This window comes from Canis aureus, chromosome 21 (assembly GCF_053574225.1).
Source record: "Canis aureus isolate CA01 chromosome 21, VMU_Caureus_v.1.0, whole genome shotgun sequence".
In the NCBI taxonomy this organism is placed as follows: domain Eukaryota; kingdom Metazoa; phylum Chordata; class Mammalia; order Carnivora; family Canidae; genus Canis; species Canis aureus.
This window is the reverse complement of record NC_135631.1, coordinates 42,759,833-42,783,658: the sequence shown is the minus strand read 5'-3', so window position 1 is coordinate 42,783,658 and position 23,826 is coordinate 42,759,833. Positions and strand designations below refer to the sequence as shown.

The following is a 23,826-nucleotide window of genomic DNA, read 5'->3' as shown; positions in this document are numbered from 1 at the left end:
AACAGGCACTTGACTAAAAAAAAAAACAAATGGTCAACAGTAATGAAAAAATGCTAAGCCTCACTCATAAATTTTTTAAAATGCCAACTGAAAACATAATTGACCTATTAAAATGATTAACATTTAAAAATTCTACAATACTGTTTCACACTATGTTAAACATAAAAGGAGAATATAAATTAATATCCAATTTAGGGGGCAGTTTGACAATACCTGTATAAATGCTCGTACCATTTACTAAGCAATCCCTCTTTTAGAAATATATCCTATAGGTTTACTGGTATGATTATGCAAAACCACGCGTCCCTGAAATTTAAACACCTATAAATTTTAATACATCCCATATAATGGAATACAATTCAGGCATTAAAATAAGAATGAGGCACTTCTAGATGTGAGGACATGAATAGCTGTCCGGGATATACTGTCAGGTGAAAAGGACAACATGGAAAGTTCGGTATCATTTTAATTCCAACTAAATATGCAGAGGCATAAAAATGTCCAGTAGAGTACTCAAGAAAATGTTAACAGTGGTGATCTCCAGGGCTGGGTGTGGGAACAGCATGAGAAACAAGTAATTTTAGTACCCTTTTAGACTACTTGACTTTCCCCATGAGCATGTGCCCATTTTAGCATTTAAAAAATCTTTAGGGATCCCTGGGTGGCGCAGCGGTTTGGCGCCTGCCTTTGGCCCAGGGTGCGATCCTGGAGACCCGGGATCGAATCCCACGTCGGGCTCCCGGTGCATGGAGCCTGCTTCTCCCTCTGCCTGTGTCTCTGCCTCTCTCTCTCTCTCTCTGTGTGTGACTATCATAAATAAAATAAAAAAAATAAAAAAAAAATCTTTAGGGGTACTTGGGTGGCTCAGTGGTTGAGCGTCTGCCTTTGGCTCAGAGCATGACCCTTGGGGTCCTGGGATTGGGCCGCACACTGGGCTCCCCACGAGGAGCCTGCTTCTCCCTCTGCCTATGTCTCTGCCTCTTTCTGTGTCTCTCGTGAATAAATAAAATATTTTTTTAAATTATTTTTTAATCTTTAAATGAGGGGCGTGTGGATGGCTCAGTCAGTTGATTTTGGCTCAGGTCATGACCTCAGGATCCTCGGACTGAGCCACTGCTGTGGGTTCCATACTCAGCGAGGAGTCGGCTTGAGGATTTCCTTAACCTCCCCCACTCATGTGTATTGAGTGCACAACACATGTGTGATCTCTCTCTAAAATAAATCTTTTTTAAAAACCTTTAAATGATCAGTGATATAACACTGATCACAGCTATAAGAAACATGGATATTGATTCACAAGGAGACCATTTTAGAAAAATTTTACCAGTTGAACTTAATATATAGTGGGAGACATAACCTCATCATTAAAAAGGTGAAAGAAAGAAAAAGAAAAGAAGAGAAAGAAGAGAAAGAAGAGAAAAAAAAGAAAAAGAAAGAAAGAAAGAAAGAAAGAAAGAAAGAAAGAAAGAAAGAAAGAAAGAAAGAAAAGGAAAGAAAGGAAAGGAAAGGAAAGGAAAGGAAAGGAAAGGAAAGGAAAGGAAAGGAAAGGAAAGGAAAGGAAGGAAGGAAGGAAGGAAGGAAGGAAGGAAGAAAGAAAGAAAGAAAGAAAGAAAGAAAGAAAGAAAGAAAGAAAGAAAGAAAGAAAGAAAGAAAGAAAGAAAGAAAGAAAGAAAGAAAGAAAGAAAGAAAGAAAGAAAGAAAGAAAATCAATCCTGACTTATTATTGCTATAGATACAGGAGAGCTGGAATTGATTTCCAGTTAAAATGGAGAGAATAAGCAAACCAGCACCTCTCGCCCTGGCTCTCCACCCATGCCTACACTATCCCTTCCAAATCATCACATCTCACAAATTACATTCTCAGATACTGCTTTATGTGCTGGTCTCATTGGTTTTCAGTGTATACAAACAGATATAACTACATCTTTTTGTTGTTGTTTATAGAATCCATAATCGCAAATAAGTATAATATTTAATAATACAATTCTGCACACAAAGCAAACATGACTTATTCAATTCTTAACATCTTCCTTCGGGAAACTTGCATCAGTCAGCTTCTGTTAGATTTGCAGTCCCCTGAAAAATATACAGATGGCAGTCATTACGGTATAAATTAAGTGACTTTTCCCAATACTAAAGGTTTTTTTTCCCCTCCCTCTCTCCAGGAAGAAACAAAATGAAATAAAAACCATGACTAAAGTGCAAGCAAATCACTTCTAAAATGTAGTTAATTTCATATCAAAACAAATAGTATCACAGCATACATTATTTCTAGGTACTTCTCCATTAATTTGGGTGGCAACCTAGTATTTTCAGATTTCCCCTTGAAAAGGGAAGGGGATAATACTTAGTTTTAGATCGGAATTAATTTGAATAAGCAGGTCAAGGGCCAGAGGCAGAGCACAGGACAGACCAGAAACTGCTTATGTTACATTTTGCACAAGGATCGCTTCAGAAAAAAGTATATTTCCCCTGGATTGTTTTAATAAGTGGTAGGTAGTACCACAGCACATGCCACACCGGTTGCCACTGCAGGATGACAGCTCACTCGCTTGCTTGCTTTCCTTCCTTTCCTTTTTTTCTTTCCTTCCTTCCTTTTCTTTCCTTCCTTCTTTTCTTTCTTTTCTTTTCTTTTCTTTCTAAGATTTATCTATTTTAAGGAGAGAGGGAGTAATTGTGTGAGTGGGGGAGGGGAAGGGAGAGAGACTCTCAAGCAGGCACCCTACTGAGCATGGATCCACACGTAAGGCTCAATCTCAGGCCCCTGAGATCATGACCTGAGCTGAAACCAAGAGTTGGACATTCAACTGAGTGAGCCGCCCAGGCACCCCGGGATGAGAATTTTCTAGTAAACCTTTCTCTGATACTGAAAGAAAGAAAGAAAGAAAGAAAGAAAGAAAGAAAGAAAGAAAGAAAGAAAGAAAGAAAGAAAGAAAGAAAGAAAGAAATCTAAATCATTCAAGTTGACTGCTAAAACCGTTAGAATGCAAACCATTTTGTAAACCTGGGCACAGAAAATTTGGACAATGAACTGATTAAAATATAGGAATACCTGGGATGTTATTAAACAACAACAAGTTACATGTTTCACCTGGAAGAGTAGTCAATGCCAGCACTAGAAATTAAACAATTGCTTTTTTTCTACTTTGTTGGAATTTAGTGTATAAAATATTTAATACAATTTCGAAATTCAGGATGAAAGTTATACCAAGGAAACAGAGCTAGCACTCCTATTTAACAAAAGAGGTAAAAACTAGGTGATTCTGTTTTTCTTTTTTAAAGTAGGCTCCGTGCCCAGCGTGGAGCTCAATGTGAGCCCGAACTCATGACCCTGAGATCAAGACCTTGAGATCAAGACCTGAATGGAGACCAAAAGTTGGACGCTTAACCAACTGAGCCACCCACGTGCCCCTAGTTGATTCCATTAAATAATAAATTAGTAACACTAAAAAATAAAAAGAACATGGTCTTGGGCATGTGAAACTCTTTGTGGCTCAGGTTCCACACTTGTAAAATGGCAATAATAAGAAAATGTCCTTCAAATACAATGGTAGTGATTCTCATAGATTAACCCAGGGAAAGCAGAGTTGAGCATGAGGGCCTGGCACACAGCCGACGCTGTGCACATTTTAGCACCACATCATCATCTACTTTCACAAATGAGACTAGTAAGGTTCATAACCAAAATAACTGATCCTTATTCACACTTTTAGGCTACTTCCCTTGTTAGAGAAATGTATTCTTTAACCAAAAAAGTGAGGAGAAAAAAGCTCTGGGAATTACAACTTCATTGAAAAACACTTGGGACTGTGAAAAGACAAGGCCCACAAGTGACAAAAGGCCGAAAATAGTCACTTACGCTAAGCCTCAGGTCACCAAACTGAGACTTGATCACAGTTCCAGCTGTGCCAGAGATGGATTCTTTCGACTTTTGATCAGGAACCATCTAGTCAGCACTAGTGAGGCAAACCCCCGCCATCCCCTGAAAGAAAGTGGCCCTGAAGGAACCAACCGACCTCTTTGCCTCATGGAACCTCTCTGTCCCCACTCTCTTCTGCCAACAAGTCTTTAATTTTATACAGCTCCTGGAGCTCCTTTCTATCTGCTAGACTGGAAGCTGCACGATTTAAATAAATTTTTGCACAAATAAACTCTTCAAATTTTTAATATGCCTCAGTTTAGCTTTTAACAGGGCTCACAGGCTGCCTTCACATTATATAATGACCTCTGACTCAGAATCTCTGTTGGGGGTGGGGGTGGGGACATACAGGGGTGACTCTGCCCAGGGATGGGACACACAGGGTGACTCTCCTACAGTTACAACAAGCATCCAAAAGACTTCAGTTCCACCATCTATATAGTTTAACATCAAGAATCCCTTTTAAAAAGATGATTTTACTAAAGAAAGTTTTACTTTCATTTAACTTTGACCTTCCTTGCCTATGTAATACAACATAAATGTTTATTTTTTAATCTGTGAAAATATAATTCTGGATTATAAGCATTCTCATTATTCTAATTCCAAGAGCAGCTCTCAATCTGAGAAATAAACTGTCCCCTTCATGTAAATGCACTGAAGGAAGAAAAGTTGCACTGTAACAGGGCTAAGAGATTGAATGAAGTGAAAAGACCAAATAAAAAGGTAACTTGAAAGTAGTAGTTTGCTTTTATTTTTAATTTTTTTTAAGTTTATTCTTCTTAGTAATCTCTACGCTCATGCAAAGCTCAGTTTCACAATCCTGAGAGATCAGCAGTCGCATGCTCCTCCAATGGAGCCAGCCAGGAGCCCCAAAAGTAAGTTTACTGTTAGAAAGCCACCAAAGAAAATAAATAAATAAATAAATAAATAAAAAGAAAGCCACCAAAGTAACCTATGGTAAGTGTAAGTTTTCAGTTTCTACTGCAGATTATTACTCAGCAACCTGTGGAAACTAAGCTCTGTAAATGACCTCACAGCATGCCCTCTTCTGGAACACCTTGAGTCTGGTACCCTGTTACTTTATATTATGCAATGAGCATATTAGACTATCTACATCTATTTTTAAATGGGAGCTACAACTTGGAATTGTTTTCAAATACCTAAGGAGACGGCCAGTTCTATCTTTTCTGATGGAGGTCAATAAAGAATATTCATATTCCTTGAAACAGGTCAAAAACACAATTATATAAGCTATTTGGTGTTTAAATGAAAAAACTCTTTTTTCTACCATTCTGAAAACAATATATCATTAATCTATATTTTAATTTTTTAGCAGTTTAATTATATTGCTTTAGTAAAGCAACAACTACAACTCATCCTGTGGTTTTAGTAACTCAAGGCTGAAGATGGCAAAAGAAAGAGAAGATCCAGATTCACTTTTTGGTTTTCAAGTTGTGTCATTAATTTTTTAAATTATCAGAAAACATAATCAAATGACTAATATATATATATAAAGATTTTATTTATTTATTCATGAGAGACACAGAATGAGATTGAGGCAGAAGCAGGCTCCATGCAGGGAGCCCTATGTGGGACTCGATCCCGGGTCTTCAGGATCACACCCTGGGCTGCAGGTGGTGCTAAACCACTGCGCCACCGGGGCTGCCCCATGACTAGTATAAAACACACTGCTGGCTCTCAGAGACTCAGAACCCGGTAACAGTAACACTTTCTAGCAATCAGCTCCTAGAAGTACTGGTCCAGTGTGATGGGGGGGGGGAGGGCTGCATTTACACACACCTGATTAAAGTTAACAGTTAAATTTTAAAAGGCAGATCAATCTATTCTCACAATAACTGTCTAAGAATATAACTTATAATCTAGGGGAGACTAAAGTTGTTTTTCTAATTTTATCTAAAAAGCTAAAGGATGTTACCCCTGAGAGAAATCTTTTCCATTTCCCACAAATATTAATACAATGTCATGTCAATCCAAGTTTGGGGTAGGAGAATTAGCCGTAGGAGAGACGCAGGATTATGTCCTCTGGCCAGTTAAAATTAAGTAGGGTAAATTATAGGAGAAAATAGAGATACTAATATTATGGTATTTTTGCTAGAGTAAAATTTAATAAATTGAGCCTAAGGATATATAAATTTTATTTAGCACTCACTATGTGCCAGGCATTGTGCTTAAAAAAAAATTTTTTTTTTAAACATAGGGCAGCTTTGCCTGCATTCACTCCATGAATTACTCAGTTGTTTTACAGAAGATGGTTTAAGTAAGCTGCCCAAGGTCACACAGTGACCCTCACCTCACTGTCACACCCTCATAAGTGGTGCAACCAAGATCCTCAACAACGTCTGCCTGCCTCAGGCAGAGCTCCGTGCCAAACACTTCATGTTGAATATCTGATCAAGAAATGGGAGAATGACCTCAAATCCAAGCTCTTCATTTCTACACTCTATAGTCTCTTGTACTTAAGTATCAGTTAAAGTGCTCTCACTAGAAACTTGATAGAATTCACCCTAAAGAAAGTTTTAAAAAGCCTCCATAGTGAATACATTATAACCTGAAGACCCCTGATCCAAACATGTCCGCTTTGCTATTACCTTGGTCACCCACAAGATGCAAGACTCCAGACAACCACTGTCTTTCTCTCCAACATCATGTCCACATTCTTTCAAGCTTCTCCCGTGGGATTATAGTATCTCGAGGTCAGGGAGCGTTTCCTGCTGCCATACCCAGTGTCTGGCAATGGTAACTGCTCAGTAAACATTTGCTCAATTGAATGAAGTACTAACCTGTGGATTCCTCCCATATATCCCACCTTCTTTTCCAATATTTTTCCCCACCCCCAAGTTCTTTTACAAAGCACTCCCAACATATCCCCACCTTAGCTGAAACCCGGTTCTTCTCCAGGAACACCACCTCTCTTAGAACGCCCTACTTCCTGCACACTGCAGGACCCAAAAGACAGTGAGGGACTTCATAGCTCCCTACACAGGCATTCACACCACTACTGGGTACCCCTATGCCAATGCGGGGGGCTTCTCTGAGATTCACGGTTTCAGGTGCCCCTCTTGATAGGTATCTGGCTCCATGCTCTTCACATTCCAGTTTTGCCATCATCACAGACAACTTCGGTGTCCAAGCTCATCCTCAAATCTCTTTAGTTTCAGCCTCACCCATAATCACACACCTGCTGGTGCTTCCCTCGGGAATCTTAAACCCCATTGTGCACATCTGCCCAAATCTCCCCATTCCTCCAAGACTCTCACTTCCTTACTTTGCGTACTACTTTTTCTCTTCTCTCAAATTAATCAATTACAATGTTCACAGTTTAGGAAAGGGAAAGAGATGTGTGAACAAACAGCCATGGTTTCAAATGATGTATGAACAGTAACAGCAGCTTGAGTACCTGCTCTATATGTGGATGGCATTCAGAGAGAAAGAAAGAATGCTGAAGGGTGAGGGACGTGGTTGAGAGGTGAGCTACAGGAAGGCCAGGGAAGCAAAGCTTCTGGAGTGCTCCAAATGTGAACAGGCAGGTGCCAGGCAGAGGCAACAACCTGCGTCCCATGGGTCTGGGACACGGTGGGTGTATGCCACCGTTCTCCAGCTCCAAGAGGCACCGTTCACACTGCTGTCTGTTCTCACAAAATGCCGAAGTAGTAAATTATGGATTTTGGTTTTGGTTTAATTATCAGTTATTTGGGAATGTGTAATTTCCCTTTATGAAAAGACATTTCATGAGAATATTCCTATCTCCGACAGAGCACACCAAAGTCATGGCCCCTAAAGCACAGCAGCGCACAGTGAGAGGAGCACAGAGTAGGGGTGGGTAAGGTGTAAGAGCAAGCTGACACTGCAGTGGCAATTTTATCATATTTTACAAAAGTTCTGGTCTTCAATGGATTGGGGGCAGGGAAGCTGATCCTTCACACAGAGCGTTTGTGGAGCAGTGACCTGAACTCTGACCATAATCAGGGTATGGTCGTGTACACCACCTGCTCATGTCTGTTCTATAGGACAATGCCAGGAACCAGGACACACAAGGGACTGAATAGGCTACAAAGGCTTCCCAAGCCACCTGCCAAGTCCTTCCACAACTGCTGATGTGAGGACTCTGAGGACACTACCCTGAGAGCAGAAGGAGACGACCTGCCGTGCCCATCGTTTTTTTATTACCACCTTTCCTAGAGGGCTCAAAGAAAACTTTGAAGAAAATGCAATTAAGTTCGAGATAATTGAATTTCTCACTGGCCTTGAGACAGTCTATCAGCATTCCTAGGCCTTACAAAGAACCACCAGAGCCTCAACCCTGCGCACAGACTGTACAGGGCTCTCTTTCCCACAGCATGCTAAGGCATACAGGAACATGGATGCTTAGTAAGTGCCAATAAATCAGCACCACCAGAGCACGAAGGAGGAGAGGGAAGAGGATACGGATGAGACCCAAGCAGCACCTCCCCTGCTCACTTGGTTTTATTTGTAAGGAACCATAGGGGAGAATTAGTCTGGACACAGAGTGGCAACAGGTGTATACAGTGGCTTGGACTTGCACCCCACTGGAGGGAGAAGCTGGAGAGAACAGTGTGTTGTGGGTTTCATGGATTATCTACTGTCTAATCACTACAATGATCTTGTGAGAGATGCGTTACTCCCTTTTATACCTGGAGTAATGGAGCCTTAGCTAGGTGACTAAGCCCCCCACCCTGTCCCCTGCCCCACTTGTCTTAAGTGGATATGAGAGTAGTGGAGCTATTATTCCAATTCCAGTATTCAGTTTCTCTGAATCCAGAGCCTATACTGCCTTCTCTGAAAGAGACACTTTAGATTTTGAAAGAATGGTAAGTTAAAGGCGAAGTAAATCCTGGCCTTAAGCCCCTGTCCATGGCCATGGGCATCTGCTTCCTCCATGCCACCGATACCTGATACTGAGGCAAGGTGGTGCAGTGTGGCACACTAGGAGAAAGGACTTTAGAATAAAAACAGCTAGCTACTAGTGGTAAGGCACAAATACTCACCTTGTTTTCCTGTTGAAACACACGTTCTAGGGTTCCATAAAACCCCTAATGACTAGCACCCTTTCCGTGAGCCACACCCTGCAAGAACTCTATGTTTTCTCCTTTTCCCTTCCTGGAGGTTACAGTATTCACCCACACTGAGGCACTCACGGCCAGCCTCCTGCTAGACCGTGAACTTCCTAAGGGCTGTATATTACTCTTCTTGCAGCCCTAGCACTGTATCTGGCACACAGTAGGGATGCAGTCAATGTCTGCAGAATTAATTAGGAGATTAATTAAAGGAATATTTTCCCAATGTGCATTATCTAATGTTGGTAATTACTAAGCTTAAAGTAAGCTTTCAAAACGAAGCTCATTTCAAAAATAAATTATAAATGTAAATATATTCACTCTAGCAAATGAGTTTGACAACATGAGTATGACCTTTCAAAGAAAAAAAAAACCCCAAGAGGGTTAAAAGCTCTCATCATATAACTTTAAAGAAAAAAAACAATGAACACCAAGGCTACAAAATATTTCCACAACAAAACAAAAGGAAGCATATGTTCCCTGAATCAAGGAAGCATATGTTCCCTGAATTGGAGTCAATAAAAAATCTGAACTTCTGTTATTTCACTACTATCTTGGGGACTAATCATTTTCTGTTTTTGGTGATTTTACTGAGTTTTTAATATATCATTTTACACAGTGGGGGTGTGAAATTTAAAGACTTAATTTCACCTCTGAATTACTCCAAATGCCAGAGTAGAGAAAATTATAAAATTTTAGCTCTGTTAAAAATATACTATAAAATTCAATGTTCATGTTATGGCTAAAAACTGAAGTATGGCTAATTATCTACATGGAGAAAAGAAAATTACCAAATTCATAATTTGGAGTTCCATTTTCACTTCTATTATAAGAAATAATTATGCACTAGAACAAATAATGCTCAACAGCAGTCCGTGAAAGTAATACTAAATAAAGCAAGGCTCAGCGCAAAGGCTTCATGGACACCAACAGGGCACTGTGACCAGACTGTGGATGTGTCCACACAAGCTAAGAATTCAGAGCTGGTGATACAGGGAACTATTTCATTGGTAGGGAGAACCTTCATAACTTCAAGAATGACAGATTTCAGGGGCACCTAGATGGCTCAGTGGTTAAGCATCTGCCTTTGGCTCAGGTTGTGATCCTGGGGTCCTGGGATCAAGTCCCACATGGGGCTCCCCAGAGGGAGCCTGCTTCTCCCTCTGCCCATGTCTCTGCCTCTCTCTCTCATGAATAAATAAACAAAATCTTTCAAAAAAACAAAACAGATTTCAAAAATTCCAGGGAGTCAGTTTATGAAAGATCAGAAAAATGGAGCCATGAAAATTAAATGCAATATAAAAATCCTTGAATCAGGGGTGCCTGGGTGGCTCAGTGGCTTGGGGGATGGTCTCTAGGTCTGGGATCAAGCCCCAAGTCAGCAGGGAGTCTGCTTCTCCCTCTCCTTCTGCCCTCCCCACAGCTTGTTCTGTCAAATAAGTAAATAAAAATCTAAAAAAAAAAAAAAAAAACCTTTGAATCAGCTCAGATAGAGAAGAACAGAGGCTACATCAAGACAACTAAGAGCACTGGACTCTAGAGAGATAACAGCACTGTATCAAGGTTAAATTCCCTGAGTGTAATATTATGCAGAATGACCTTGTTCTTAGGAGATACCCTTGAATACTCAGAATTCCTAAAAGATTCAGTGAAAAAACAAAGCGTGGGCATGACCATGTGTACGGATGGAAGAAGAGCCTACAAATGCGGCAAAATATGAACAACTGGGAAATCTAGAGAAGAGTGTTCATTGAATTATTCCTCGAACTTTTCTATAAGCTTCACTTCAAAATAAAGTCCTGGGGTTAAAACACAGAGAGAGGTCTGACATGAATTCATCCCTCAAGGCACCATCTCAAGAGTAATGAGAAATTTCATTTTTTTTTCAATTCAGACAAAACCACAGAGGAAAACCATTATACTCTTTCTAAAAACCATAATGTGCAGACAGTAAAAGAAGATGTCCCCTATTAAATGATGATATCAAGGAGTGTTATGACTCTCTGAGGCTTATTTATGACAGGCTGTGGCACAGCACTGAAGCCTTTATTGTTTTTTCTTTTACACTATGTTCAGAAGATAGCTGACCACTAACATTTTTGAGAGCCTAGCTACTCCGCTTTACAAAAACCATCTAGCTTAACCATTTGTAGCAAGTGTGACTGCAGCTCTTATGATCCCAAACCGAAACAAAGTGAAAATATGAAAGTAAAACTCAATGTGGTAAATGACTTACGTGCAAAATCACACAGTAAACAGGTGGTTTGAACTCAAGTCTGTGAAATCCCACGCTCTAGAGATTTCCCATATGATATACTAGACGAACAAAGAAGCAACAAGACTGTTGTCTGCATAAGTTTTACTCTTCAAAGATTTATTGAACAATTGTCTACATACTACCATTAATTTCTTATAATAACGATAAGGATAAATGATGTACTTCCATTATTCCAAGAAGAAGAATCTTCCAAAATACTCCAAACTGTCAATGTTCACTCTAATTCCATCAAAATTCTAAAAGAGACTATGTGTATTTTATGTTAATTTTATGTATGTTATATCATCACCTAATAGTTTATGTGATTGTAAAGTAGATTATGTAGGACTTCTGTGCATATAAAAAAAACGTACCAATAAGCAGTGATTAGAGTAGAAATGGGTTAAGAAAAAAGGGCAGTAGGATTTCTTTTGTTCAAAAAAGGATTATTGGGTCCTGTTTAAAAAAAAGGCTGTGGGTAATCATATCATACTATATGAAGGTATGAAATCAACACACTGTACCCTTGAAACACACACAATGTTATACATCAACCAAAGCTCAATACACAGTAAAAAAATAAATAATAGACTTACGGTTATGGGGTGCTGTCAGGAAGATCCAAAAAATACATTCCATCTGGATTTCAGAAGACACCTGACAGTTTCAATCATGTTTTGCAGAACTTAACCAATCTAATGCCCACCTGTGTCTGTTGCTATTAATCATCCTATACTCTAGGACTTTTATTCGCACCCGCACCTAGTGGAAAACGAGCTTAGGAAGCCCTGAAACCTCTACAGACTCCTAAGATTTTAGGAATTCTGTTTGAAAATGCTAAGTGACATGGATTCCTTCTACTTATAGAAATAAAAACTGACGGGTTTGTGGGCAGGCACTGAAAACACATGAAGAGAGTTTAGCAGAAACAGTGAGATGGAAGGTGTAAAAATGATTCTAAATAACGTATTTGTTAAACACTTGCTTAATGTAAACATCCCCTCATCCTCCTGAACTATAATAAAAGAAAAAGGCCCAAAAGAGAGAAACAGTTTGTTCGAAGTACTCTGGTTCAGATACTTATTTTTGCAAGATGCAGTAGGAATTGGCAAAAGCCAAAACCTCAAAGATTTAGAAAACTCAGGCAGAAATCTAGAAATATATTGTAACATCCTCTTTTCCACTTCCATTCAATCAACAGTGACTGAATACTAGCACTACACATAGTAAATTACTATATATTACACAGCATTTTATTGTTGTAATCATAATTTGAAAATAGATAAATAAGAAACAAACTCCTATGTCACATAAACTTCTGGTTGATTTTACCTGGCTTATTTTTCCCCCTAAATTATAGGTCTTACATAAATTTTATAGTTTATTTCTGAAAAGAAAAAAAGTATTTCTGAAATAAAACTCCACCAGAAGAAGATATCCTAAGGAATATTGTTAATGATCAAATATGAATTTCTACATTTTAAGTAGATGGTTATTTTTTCAGTAATACTTTAAAATCAATTGATGTATATCTCTACTACTAAACTAAATTACTTTTAGTCACTAAGTGAATTAAAAAACTACAAGATTTCCTCCTCAAGACGGCTTAAGACTGTTTCTATATTCTTCTTTGCCAGAAAATTTTTAGACAGACTTTTATAAAAAATAAGAAAGTAAAAAAAATTGTAGACAGGTAGATGATTAACAGGTCCCATTCCTCTTTTTTCTTCCTATACCATTGTTTTTATCTAAGGTAGTAAATATAATTTTATTTCCCTTGCCTGAAAGACTGGAAATGTACACAAAATAATCAATGTCAAGATTCATTCTCATAATGAATTCCAGTGTGTTACATTGCTAGGGTAACAATTTTTACTCCTTTTAAGGCTTATTGCTATATATAACACAACTCCTGAACTGGATATCACCTCCCTTATTTTTCTTTAAATCAGACTGTTTCCTGTTGTTCTAGGAAGAAACACAACATGTGTCTTTAATGTGGGTTTCTTTGCTGGCATTCCGTCTTCTCTACATTTCCAGCCAAGTCTTACTGAAATGGACTGGACACAGATTTAGTGGTGGTGGAGATACTAAAATAATGGTGCTTCAAAGCTAACCTATGTGCTGGAACCCCTGGACCGTCAGTTGATGATACGTTTATTGGACAACAAACACTGATGCAACCTGCCCAGATATAAATATGTCATGTCGCACAGTTTGACACAAAAAAGGAGAGGATTTATTCTAAGCCTCCTAACTATGTGTCTATGGAAAGAATTTTACAGCATGAAGACAAGACCTCACACTACAGATTCTCTCTTATTTCTCCTCTCTTATTCCCACCACTACTCACAGAAGACTATATCCCTACCCACAGTACCATCACACTTGACGGGTCTACTTTGGAATAAAGTCTGATGCCCTGCTGACATAAACATTAATTCCTCATTCCACAAAAGTCATTACAATCCACTTTGTTTGCAATATTTAGATATGTCTTCAGATTACAAAAAGCTCAGGAGGATAAAGTAAATGGTATCCCAATATAGCACATTTTCTTAATCCTGGTCCTTTCCTCTCTGGCCTGGTCACTACACAATAAGACTAAATTGTACCAGTAACTGCCGACAAATTAAAAAAAAGGGGGGGGGGGATCCCTGGGTGGCGCAGCAGTTTAGCACCTGCCTTTGGCCCAGGGCGCGATCCTGGAGACCCGGGATCAAATCCCACGTTGGGTTCCCGGTGCATGGAGCCTGCTTCTCCCTCTGCCTATGTCTCTGCCTCTCTCTCTCTCTCTCTCTGTGACTATCATAAATAAATAAAAATTAAAAAGAAACTTAATCTTAAAACACCTTTAATAATACAGCACAGATGAAAATGAGGTAATTTTATTAAATAAATTACTCAATTCTATTATATAAATGTCCAAATGATCTGTTCTAAATATTTGTGTTTTTCAACAACAAAAACCTAGTTGTATTTCAAGGAAAGAGTAATTTTCTCATGTCAAACATAGTAACATTTCACTTGTCCTCTATCTTCACAGAGGAAGGCATTCCACAGAAGTAAAATCTTCCAAATGGTTTATCCACTTCAATGCCCAAACTCACTTTCCTTAAACCATGCTCTCAAACTGTGTCCACCAATGCAGGTAGGACACGAGTATGAGTGGATCTAATTCAAGCACTTGTTAGTGGCCAAGGTCTATCTTGGTGAATAGGCATTAGGTTATGGTGGCATCTTTAGGATGGCAAGAGCCTCAGAGGCATTAACAAATGTAAAGCAAAAAAAACCCCAAAAAACCAAAAACAAATGTAAAGCAATTGGCTCCTCTTCCAAATGGCCCCCTGATGACAGGTTCCTATATCTCCATTTTCAGAGTTTTCCTGTCTCTTGTCTGTGGTCCCTGTTTTTTGTCCCTTTTCCTGTCACTGATTCTAGGATGTCCTTTGCCCATCTTCTAAATCACTGCTTCTGGGATCCCTGGGTGGCGCAGCGGTTTGGCGCCTGCCTTTGGCCCAGGGCGCGATCCTGGAGACCCGGGATCGATTCCCACGTCAGGCTCCCGGTGCATGGAGCCTGCTTCTCCCTCTGCCTGTGTCTCTGCCTCTCTCTCTCTCTCTGTGACTATCATAAATAAATAAAAATTAAAAAAAATTATAAAAAAAAAAAAAAAATAAATCACTGCTTCTGACCTGTGGCTGACACATTCGATAACCATGTAGATAACTGATCAACAGCAGGAATAAACAAATTGGGGTGAGAGGCTCCATTTCCAAAGGTGCAGTAGCCTCGGCGCACACTGGTTTTAAGTTTAGCCACTCAGGTTAATTTCCAATTATTTTCTCATTCTTGATTATATCAGATAGTTTTTTTTCGAGGAAAATGACTGACAAGTCATTACTCCACAGCAATTACTCTCATCGCACCTTCTTGTCCAATACCACTGTGATTTAAGAAATGTCACCATTAATAAGCAAAATCCATCATATGGTCTGACTTACCCGAGGCACGCCTTGTGAATCGGTTTATTACCGGAGCTAAAAGAAAAAAAAAAGAATAATATGATTACACATTATTACACATATTATATAAGTTAAATAGAGGAAAAATAAGAATGAGTAAGTAATGCACGAGGAAATATCAAAAATATATGCAGATTAAATGTATAAATTCACTAGTAGCCAAGAATGAGAAATTAAAAATCAATATTTTACCTGTTAAATCAGCGCGCCCCCCCCCCAAAAAAAAATCCCGACTTCTATATGGCTGAAACAACTTCAGTGGGGATCAATATGTAAATGTATATAATATCTTTAAAAAGAATTTGGCAGTCACATCCAAGAGCCATTCAAGTTTCTTGTGTCCTCTAATAAAGTCATTCTACATATAGATTTATCCTACAGAAATACTACTAGAGAAGGAAAAATCAATATGCCTTGTAAAGGGAGAGTTCAAAGTGCAGCAAGCAGCCCTAGCTAACAGTCTCTCTTAAAATGGGATCAGGAGGCCAGAAGGGAAGAGAAATTTATTCATATCCTCCCTGAAAAAAACCATGAACTTAAAAAAAAAAAAAAGAAAAGACAACCCCACCACCACCTTCAGCCAGCTGCACGCCCTCAGCAGGGGTTTAAAGGCCTCCTCACCCTGACACCTGAATCATCCTCACTCATCACTTCAAAAGGAGCCAAAGCAGTTTAACAAGCTTCAACCCCTCATTTGCATATTAGCCCAACCAATCCCAGTAAACTTCATTTCAATCCGTTGTTTTGCTCGGAGGACCTGAATGAGAACTACACTCTCAGCCTTTAGATTAGATAACCCTGCTCTCTCTTTGGCTTCCTTGCGTCCAAGATTGGCCTCAGATTCAGGTTTCTACCTGCATCTGTGCCTCCTAATTTGCAATTCTAATTGCCCAAATTGCCTGTTTGCTTGAGTTTTCAGTGAATTCCTTCTTGGTCAACAGTATACTGCTTATCAGCATCATTTTTACAATGAAAAAAATAGAAAACAAAATGAAAAATGCTCACGTATACTGAAATCATTATTAGGTGAGTATATCCTTGATATTCTGATTTAGTATTTATAGTTCTGATCATTTCTGTGCAACCCAAAGGTCAAGGTCTCCGAAGCTGTATACCAAAGGCTGCAACTTCAAGATTGTGTGTGGAAGTGCATCACCTCACCTGGGAAGCCTACCATGGGCCCCCTGCACAGACGCAACTCAGGGCTGTTGTGTCCTCCTGGTTTTGCTTGCAGGTAGGTCAAGAAGTGGGGTTTTTCAAAGCTTTGTTTCTTGGATAAGCAGGTAAATTTAAGGTTCATATTATACACAGAAAGGACAATATGTCCACAATATATTTAGAAACAGAATGTCATCATATACTGTAATACTTTTTAATACTTTGATACTTTTAAAACAGTAATTATAAAAATTGTTTACACTGTGGAACTAGGTCAAGTTAAAAAAAAGAAGACAAAGATTTTATGTGCCCTTTGGTTATACTACATGAAAAACGTGGATGCGTAGAACAAGTACTAGAAGAAAACTGTGTCAAATGTTTTACATTAATCCTTACAACCACTGTATTAAATATCGGCATCACCATGCTACTGATGACATTTTTTACAGTAAAGCTCAGAGATCCTGATTTGCCCTAGATCACAAAGCCACTCTGTGGCAGAGCTGGAGAATCTGAGCCTAGACACATCCAGCACCAAAATGCTGCCACACAGAGAACAGAAAGCAAAAATACTGACTCCTGAAATCACACAATAATAAATATTTCCTTCCATATTGACTCCCATTGTTATTAAGGATTCTGTGAAGTGTGTGACAAGCCCAATTATTAAAATGCTATAGTTTAGGGATCCCTGGGTGGCGCAGCGGTTTGGCGCCTGCCTTTGGCCCAGGGCGCGATCCTGGAGACCCAGGATCGAATCCCACATCAGGCTCCCGGTGCATGGAGCCTGCTTCTCCCTCTGCCTGTGTCTCTGCCTCTCTCTCTCTCTGTGACTATCATAAATAAATAAAAATTAAAAATAAATAAATAAATAAATAAAATGCTATAGTTTATAGGAAATTGTATCTTTCAAACTGATCAAAAGATAAAATTATTATTTATATACCAGAATGATTTAGCCATATATTTGCAAAGTGACAAATTACTTACATAAAACCTTGACTTGGATAAACTGTATGTAGTGTATATTTACCACATAAAAGGAAAAAAACCCCATCAGTTTTCTCGAATAACTTTCAAACCCCTTTTGCAAAACTCCTTAAGAACCTAGTGTAAAGAAAGCGTCCCAGCAAGTTCTAAGGACAGGGAATGGAGAGGGCTTCCATCACAAGAATGCACAAGAGATCGTGCAGGCCAACAAAGGCAGGAGGAAAGCAGAAAACCTCTCAGCCTTGGAGAAAAATGAAAGTAGACATTCTCCTCCTGCCCTCTCCAGCCTCCTGAGACAATGAAACCCCAGCACTAGAACCTTCTGATCTGAAATGTTGGGAAGTCTTTGTTCTCTTGGGATCCCTCAGGTTTCCAAGTCTTTCTGACATGTATAATAAGGCAGAGATTTTCAACACAAGTGCCATCACCATTCAGTGGTGCATTCTAATTTTGTGAGGGCAATTTTTTCAATTGTCACAATAATTCAGAGGATGTCGCTGGCATCTGGTGGATAACATACAACAAAGAGCTGTCCTGAATCCCACTGCTATACCCCAACCTGCTTTCACGTATCGCGCTAGACATTCATGTTGGCAAAGAAGTCAGTTCACAACCCTCAGATCCTAGATCCTAACAGTGTTTTTATATAAACACAGTTATTTTACACAGTTCTACATTAAGTTTTCCACAGCACAGCTACAAGATAAATAACAAAGGAACTTTTTTGTGGGGGATGGGGTTCTGTATTCTGTTTTGTTTGGAATTTTACTAATAGATACTCATCATTTCAAAAAATCAGGTCACTGCTGCAATGCCACTTAAGGTATCTAAACTGCCAATAAAATACACTTGATCAGATGACATTTGCAGCTTTTATATTCTTTTTTTTAAAAGAGATTTTATTTGTCAGAGTGAGAGAGTGCGAGCAAGGGAAACAGCAGAGAGAGAGGGAGAACCAGACTCCCTACAGAGCAGGGAGCCCAGCCTGGGACTCGATCCCAGGACCTAGGATCATGATGTGATCCAAAGGCAGATATGTAACTCACTGAGCCACCCAGGTGCCCCACAGCTCATATATTCTTAGTGATCCCACATGTTAGTGGGAGAATTGTTAACTACGTTACTTCTCCGTGAACATACTGAAATACACACCTGCTGATACACTTTTTACTGACTATAAGTTACTTTCCTTTACTCCTCATTTATATTTTTGCTAGAAATTGTATCAACTTCTAAATTGTGAGTGGAGGGCAGCCCGGGTGGCTCAGCGGTTTAGCGCTGCCTTCAGTCCAGGTCATGACCCTGGAGACCCGGGATCGAGTCCCACGTTGGACTCCCTGCATGGAGCCTGCTCCTCCCTCTGCCTGTGTCTCTGCCTCTCTCTGTGTCTCTCATGAGTAAATAAATAAAATCTTAAAAAAAAAATTAAATTGTGAGTGGAAAGGTTACATGACAATCATTTCCACCTCCCAACAGTGAATGGGATGTGGGATCCGCCAGTTACGGAGACAGTGCACCAGGCAAGTGATACGCAGCCATCAAGACAAACACTGGGTTTTGACAACAATTACCAAGAAGGCCATCCCTTATATCCATAACCCTCCATGCCCACTTATGGAGGGATGAAGCACAAGGGTTCCGTGAACAAACGTTTGGCAGGCTAACAGTAACCTCCACAATTTCTCTAGATTTTCTAGCCTAGCTACCCAAATGGGGAAGAAGGCTGTGATTCAGGGCGGAGGCCTTGCCACAAAGAAAGCCATGTCTTTCTGGCTCCAGTATGCCTGGTGCTCTCTCTCTCAGGAACTAGAGGAGCAGGATGAAGGTGAGGAAGGACACTGGTGACATTCTATACCACTGGCAGCGAGGGCAGCCACATGGGCAGGACCACCGACTGGAGTCAGGGAACCTGGGAGATGGTATAACTTTGACTTAAAGTCTCAACTCTTAAAATATGAAAAGTAAAAGATCTGCCTGCCTCCTTTTGGGGTGTGTGTGTGTGTGGGGGGGAATTAGGAAAGAATTTTAAAAGAACTTCAGAAAAGAACTAAAAATAAACATAATAAAAACTAAAGAACTTAAAAAAATCCTTGAAGATGCCTGTAAACGCTAAATTTCTATTAAAATATAAGAGATTGTTTATTGTGAGCTAATATGATCAATTTTCATATTATCATCTTCAGAATACACTACATAAAAAAGCAATATTAAGTTCACAAAAAAGGTTAACAGATGATGTTTTCAAATGTGACAAGTCAAATTTAGTTTTCCCAGACTCTTGGTTTCCACCTTCAGATTTTCCTATCCTGTGGGTTTTCTGTGTGTATTTACTTACACGCGCGTGTACACACACACAAAATACTGCAGACTAGGAGGATACAGAAGGAAAAACACAGGAAATGTATTATCTGCCTGAAGAAACAAGCAAATGTGACTTAAGAATATACTAAAGTCCTATACCTTATACCAAGATCTTAGTGAATCCTCAAGGAAAAATCATAGAAATATTTATATAGGTTTAATTTTCTCCCAAAGCCATTCCAGTGGGATACTGAGAGTCCTGTGTTCCTCTGAGTATCTCCATGCCTGTCTGGCCAGCGGTGCCCTGATCCTCTCCATTCCCAAGCTATACTCCACCAGCCGAGTCTTAACTCCTCTGCTCCCAGGAGGCCCAGAAGTCTAATGGATTCAAGCCTTCTTTAACCTCAGAGCGTCCTTACAAGAAGAATGCTCCAGTATCTGAGGAAGCCTGAAGGAGCCTCTCTATTCCTGGCAGTGAAGAGAGCTTCCCACGCAGTGACTCAGGTCCCCACTGGTGCCAGCGAGACCTGCTTATCTTCTCACCTCTTTACGCCCCAAGCCAACGCGGTGCCTGGCAGACGAGCGGTGCTAAGTGAACACCTGCAGCATGAATCAATAAACTGTGAAGTAAACACAGCAAGTCTCCTTGTCTCACTCATTTTACTTGCTTTCCCGAGTGTGGATGCGGGGGCACTGGACACGGAAGAGTCCTTGGCCCTGGGGAGCTTGACCAAGTGAGGTGGTACTTTCTTTTATTTTTTTATTTTTATTTTTTTAAGATTTTATTTTTTCATGAGAGACACAGAGAGAGAGAGAGAGAGAGAGAGGCAGAGACAGGCAGAGGGAGAAGCAGGCTCCATGCAGGGAGCCCGACGTGGGACTCAATCCCAGGTCTCCAGGATCACGCCCTGGGCTGAAGGCAGGGGCTAAACCGCTGAGCCACCCAGGGATCCCCGTGAGGTGGTATTTTCAAACACAATGACTGAAGAGACCGAACCCAAAAAATCAGGTGGGTGAGAAATCCCGTAGAAGACCAAAAACACGTAAATTCCGTAAAAACAAAAGCAGTCCATGGGGAGCATGAGCCAATGAGCTTGGTCTTCAAAAAAGCAAGCCAGGTTGATTAGCAGTGCATATAGTTTGCATCTCTGAGCATAATGCTGGGAAAGAAGTGCTAAATTAAAGAAGTAAGAGCCCTGAGTTTTGTCTGTGTTCATTAAACACACACATACACCATGACCCTGTCTATACTGGAGTCATATCAGTGAAATGGACCTTTAGCAGAATAGTGTTCACATACTCTGAAGAGAAATGTATAAAATAATCTTGGAGCTGACCAAATAATTAGCATCTTTCTTCTCCTATTGTCCTTTCCAGCAGTAAACACTTTCTGGATGTGTTAACTATCTAAATAAAAGATTCTAGAAATTATGTAAATGGAGACCATGTTAAGCTAATTATTTTTGACACAGTAAACATGTAGCTCAGAATGAATTAAATTCTCTCATGCTCGTGTTTCCAAAAATTAAAAGTGAAGCCTCACTCTTGAACCAAAAAGGAATTAACTTTTTTAAAAAGACTGACAGCAGAAAAGCAAATAGACAACAACAAAACTTGAAATATTTTGCTAATTAACCTAACAGACACTATTTCAAACTTTCTTATACATATTTAATTCCTGACACGGAAAAGGACGATTTATTTTCTGTATTTTTTGTTAGAGGAGGATCAGCCTTGGTCACCTTCGTTAAGTAATCAGACGCTCTAGTTGCTGTTGTTCTGGGAGCCTCTGGGTTGTTTCCAGATGGATGCATGGTTTCCAAGAATCCACTGGGACTCAGCCGCTAGAGGGGCTCTTGGATTCAGACAGAACCACAGTTGGAGGGTACTCTCCAGAGCTCCCCAGTCATGGTCCCAAGGAGACACAGATTATGAGCCACGTACCCTCAAAGTACTTGTGATCAGACATGGTGGGAACTGTTGGAGAGGGAGGCATTTGGGGCACCAATTTTTTTCTTCCTTTCTGATTATACAGCATGAAGTCAGGTGTCCAACCCATCCAGACATATGGAGCCTGGCTGGAGGCTGGGCAGAGTCGGACAAAATATAGACACTTGAGCTTTTAGAAAGTACCAGCTTGAAAGACCACTAAAACAATGTGCATTTTTGTTCTTTCTATTCATAACCCAAACTCCTCAAAATATAACTGATATTTTAAAACACCAATAAAATAGACTATTACACTGGGAAGAAAACCACTCCTACTTACTTTTGCTTATAAATTAACTCGATTTCCAACTTTTTAATTCATGAGAACTTTACCCAGAATGTCTTCTTAGGAACAGAAAAAAAATAGCTTCAGCTGAGGTTGCCAAACTTCTAGAACGACACAGAGAGTGGAGGCAGTAAAAATGCCGAAAGGTTCCCAAACCCTTCTAGGATTCCAAAATGTGGGCTCAGGACAGAAGATATGAGATGGGCCACTGTCAAAGCTACATAAATTCAATCTCTGCTTCTGTGAACACTGAAATGGTCTCTTATGGCTTTTTTTTTTTTTTTTTTTAAACAAGAACATGCAGGTTCAAGAGCGAGGCAAAGAGGGGCAGGAGGAGGAGGATTACAGTCTCCAGCAGGCTGCACACCAGCCCAGAACACTACGAGGGGGTCGATCTCAAGACTCTGAGATCATGACCTGAGCTGAAATCAAGCGTGGGACGCTCCACCTTCCTGAGCCACCCAGGCAGCCCTGTTAACTGTCTCTTCTAAACCTACGTGCTCAAATAATGTGCAAAGGGCATACTTGTGGAAACGAATGATCTGTTGGTATGAGTGAATAATCCAGACTAGACTACTAATATTAGGAAAGCCCAAAGCTACAAAAGTTTGAAGTATCACACATCCATAAAATCACAACAGAACAGATTCAGAAAAAGTAACTGAGAAAAGTGTAAGGGATTTGAAATGAAGATCAATCAGGATAGGATTAAGGCTGGTCTAATCAGAAGGATACAGTTTGTCAGCTTCCTCCACCCCACCCCTCCTTCACCGAGACTGCAAGCTCTGTGAGGGCAGGGTCCTTCCCTCCTTGTCTGTCTGCTTCACTGCTGTCTCCCACTGTCTAGAACACTGCTTGAAATAAACTAGGTTCAACAAATACTGAATGAATATTGCTAATGGAAATTAAGACAATAGGGGTGTTTCCTGACATCTAATGATTATATTGGACAAACGTAAGTAAGTGATAGTCATACAAGTATTAAATTTGTGAAAACTGTAAATTAAAATACAGTTATGGCAGGGTGGCCAAACTGGGCCATTGGGCCACCTGGGTGGCTCAGTAGGTTAAGCACCTGCCTTCAGGTTTAGGTCATGATCTCCAGGTCCTAGGATGGAGCCCCACATTGTAGGGCTACCTGTTCAGCAGGGAGCCCGCTTCTCCCTCTCCCTCTGCCCCTCCCCCTGCTTGTGCTTATTCTCTATCTCCATATTAAATAAATCATAAAGCTCAGGAGGCTTCCCCTCAGACAGACCTGCTCCTGCCTGCCTTCGTTTTTCCTGGGGCCAGAGGGGTCAGGTTCAGATCAAAGCCCTGAAAATCTGTTCATCCTGATCAGAAGATGGTGATAGAATTCACTTGCTGTGTCTTGCCTCACATTGAGCTCAGTGATGGCATACACACACTTCCCAAAAGACATGGCATAGCAACACCGAAGTGCACCTTAATACACGAAGTGCACCCCTTTCTATGGGTACACTCCTACTGGGAGAAATCCACAGTCTTGAATCATTGCTCCTCTGTAAATAATGCATCATTTTTCTTCTGGCTGCTTTTATAATTTTTTTCATCTTTGATTTTCAACGGTTTGATTGTGATATGCCTGGTCATGGTTTTCTCGAATGTATCTTTGTTTTTTTATTGTGTTAAGATGTAACAAAGTTTATCATTAAAAAACAATAAAAATAAAAAAATAATAATAATAAAAATAATGCATTAAAAAATATAAAATACAGTATTGGCCGAAAATATAAAATAGACTTAGAAACAGTAGAGCTTGACTAACCTTTGGCTCTTTGTACAAG

At 39.9% G+C, this 23,826-nt stretch overlaps 1 protein-coding gene across 4 annotated transcripts in view; it reads right to left on the bottom strand.

Annotated features, from left to right (window-relative positions):
* Positions 1–23,826, bottom strand: part of PRKAR2B (protein kinase cAMP-dependent type II regulatory subunit beta) — a 92,508-nt gene that overhangs the window by 51,131 nt on the left and 17,551 nt on the right. For all 4 annotated transcript variants that reach the window (XM_077864026.1, XM_077864027.1, XM_077864028.1 and 1 more), the window contains one exon: positions 15,277–15,312. In XM_077864026.1, coding sequence (XP_077720152.1) covers positions 15,277–15,312 — 36 coding nt within the window. The remainder of the gene's footprint in view (positions 1–15,276; positions 15,313–23,826) is intronic.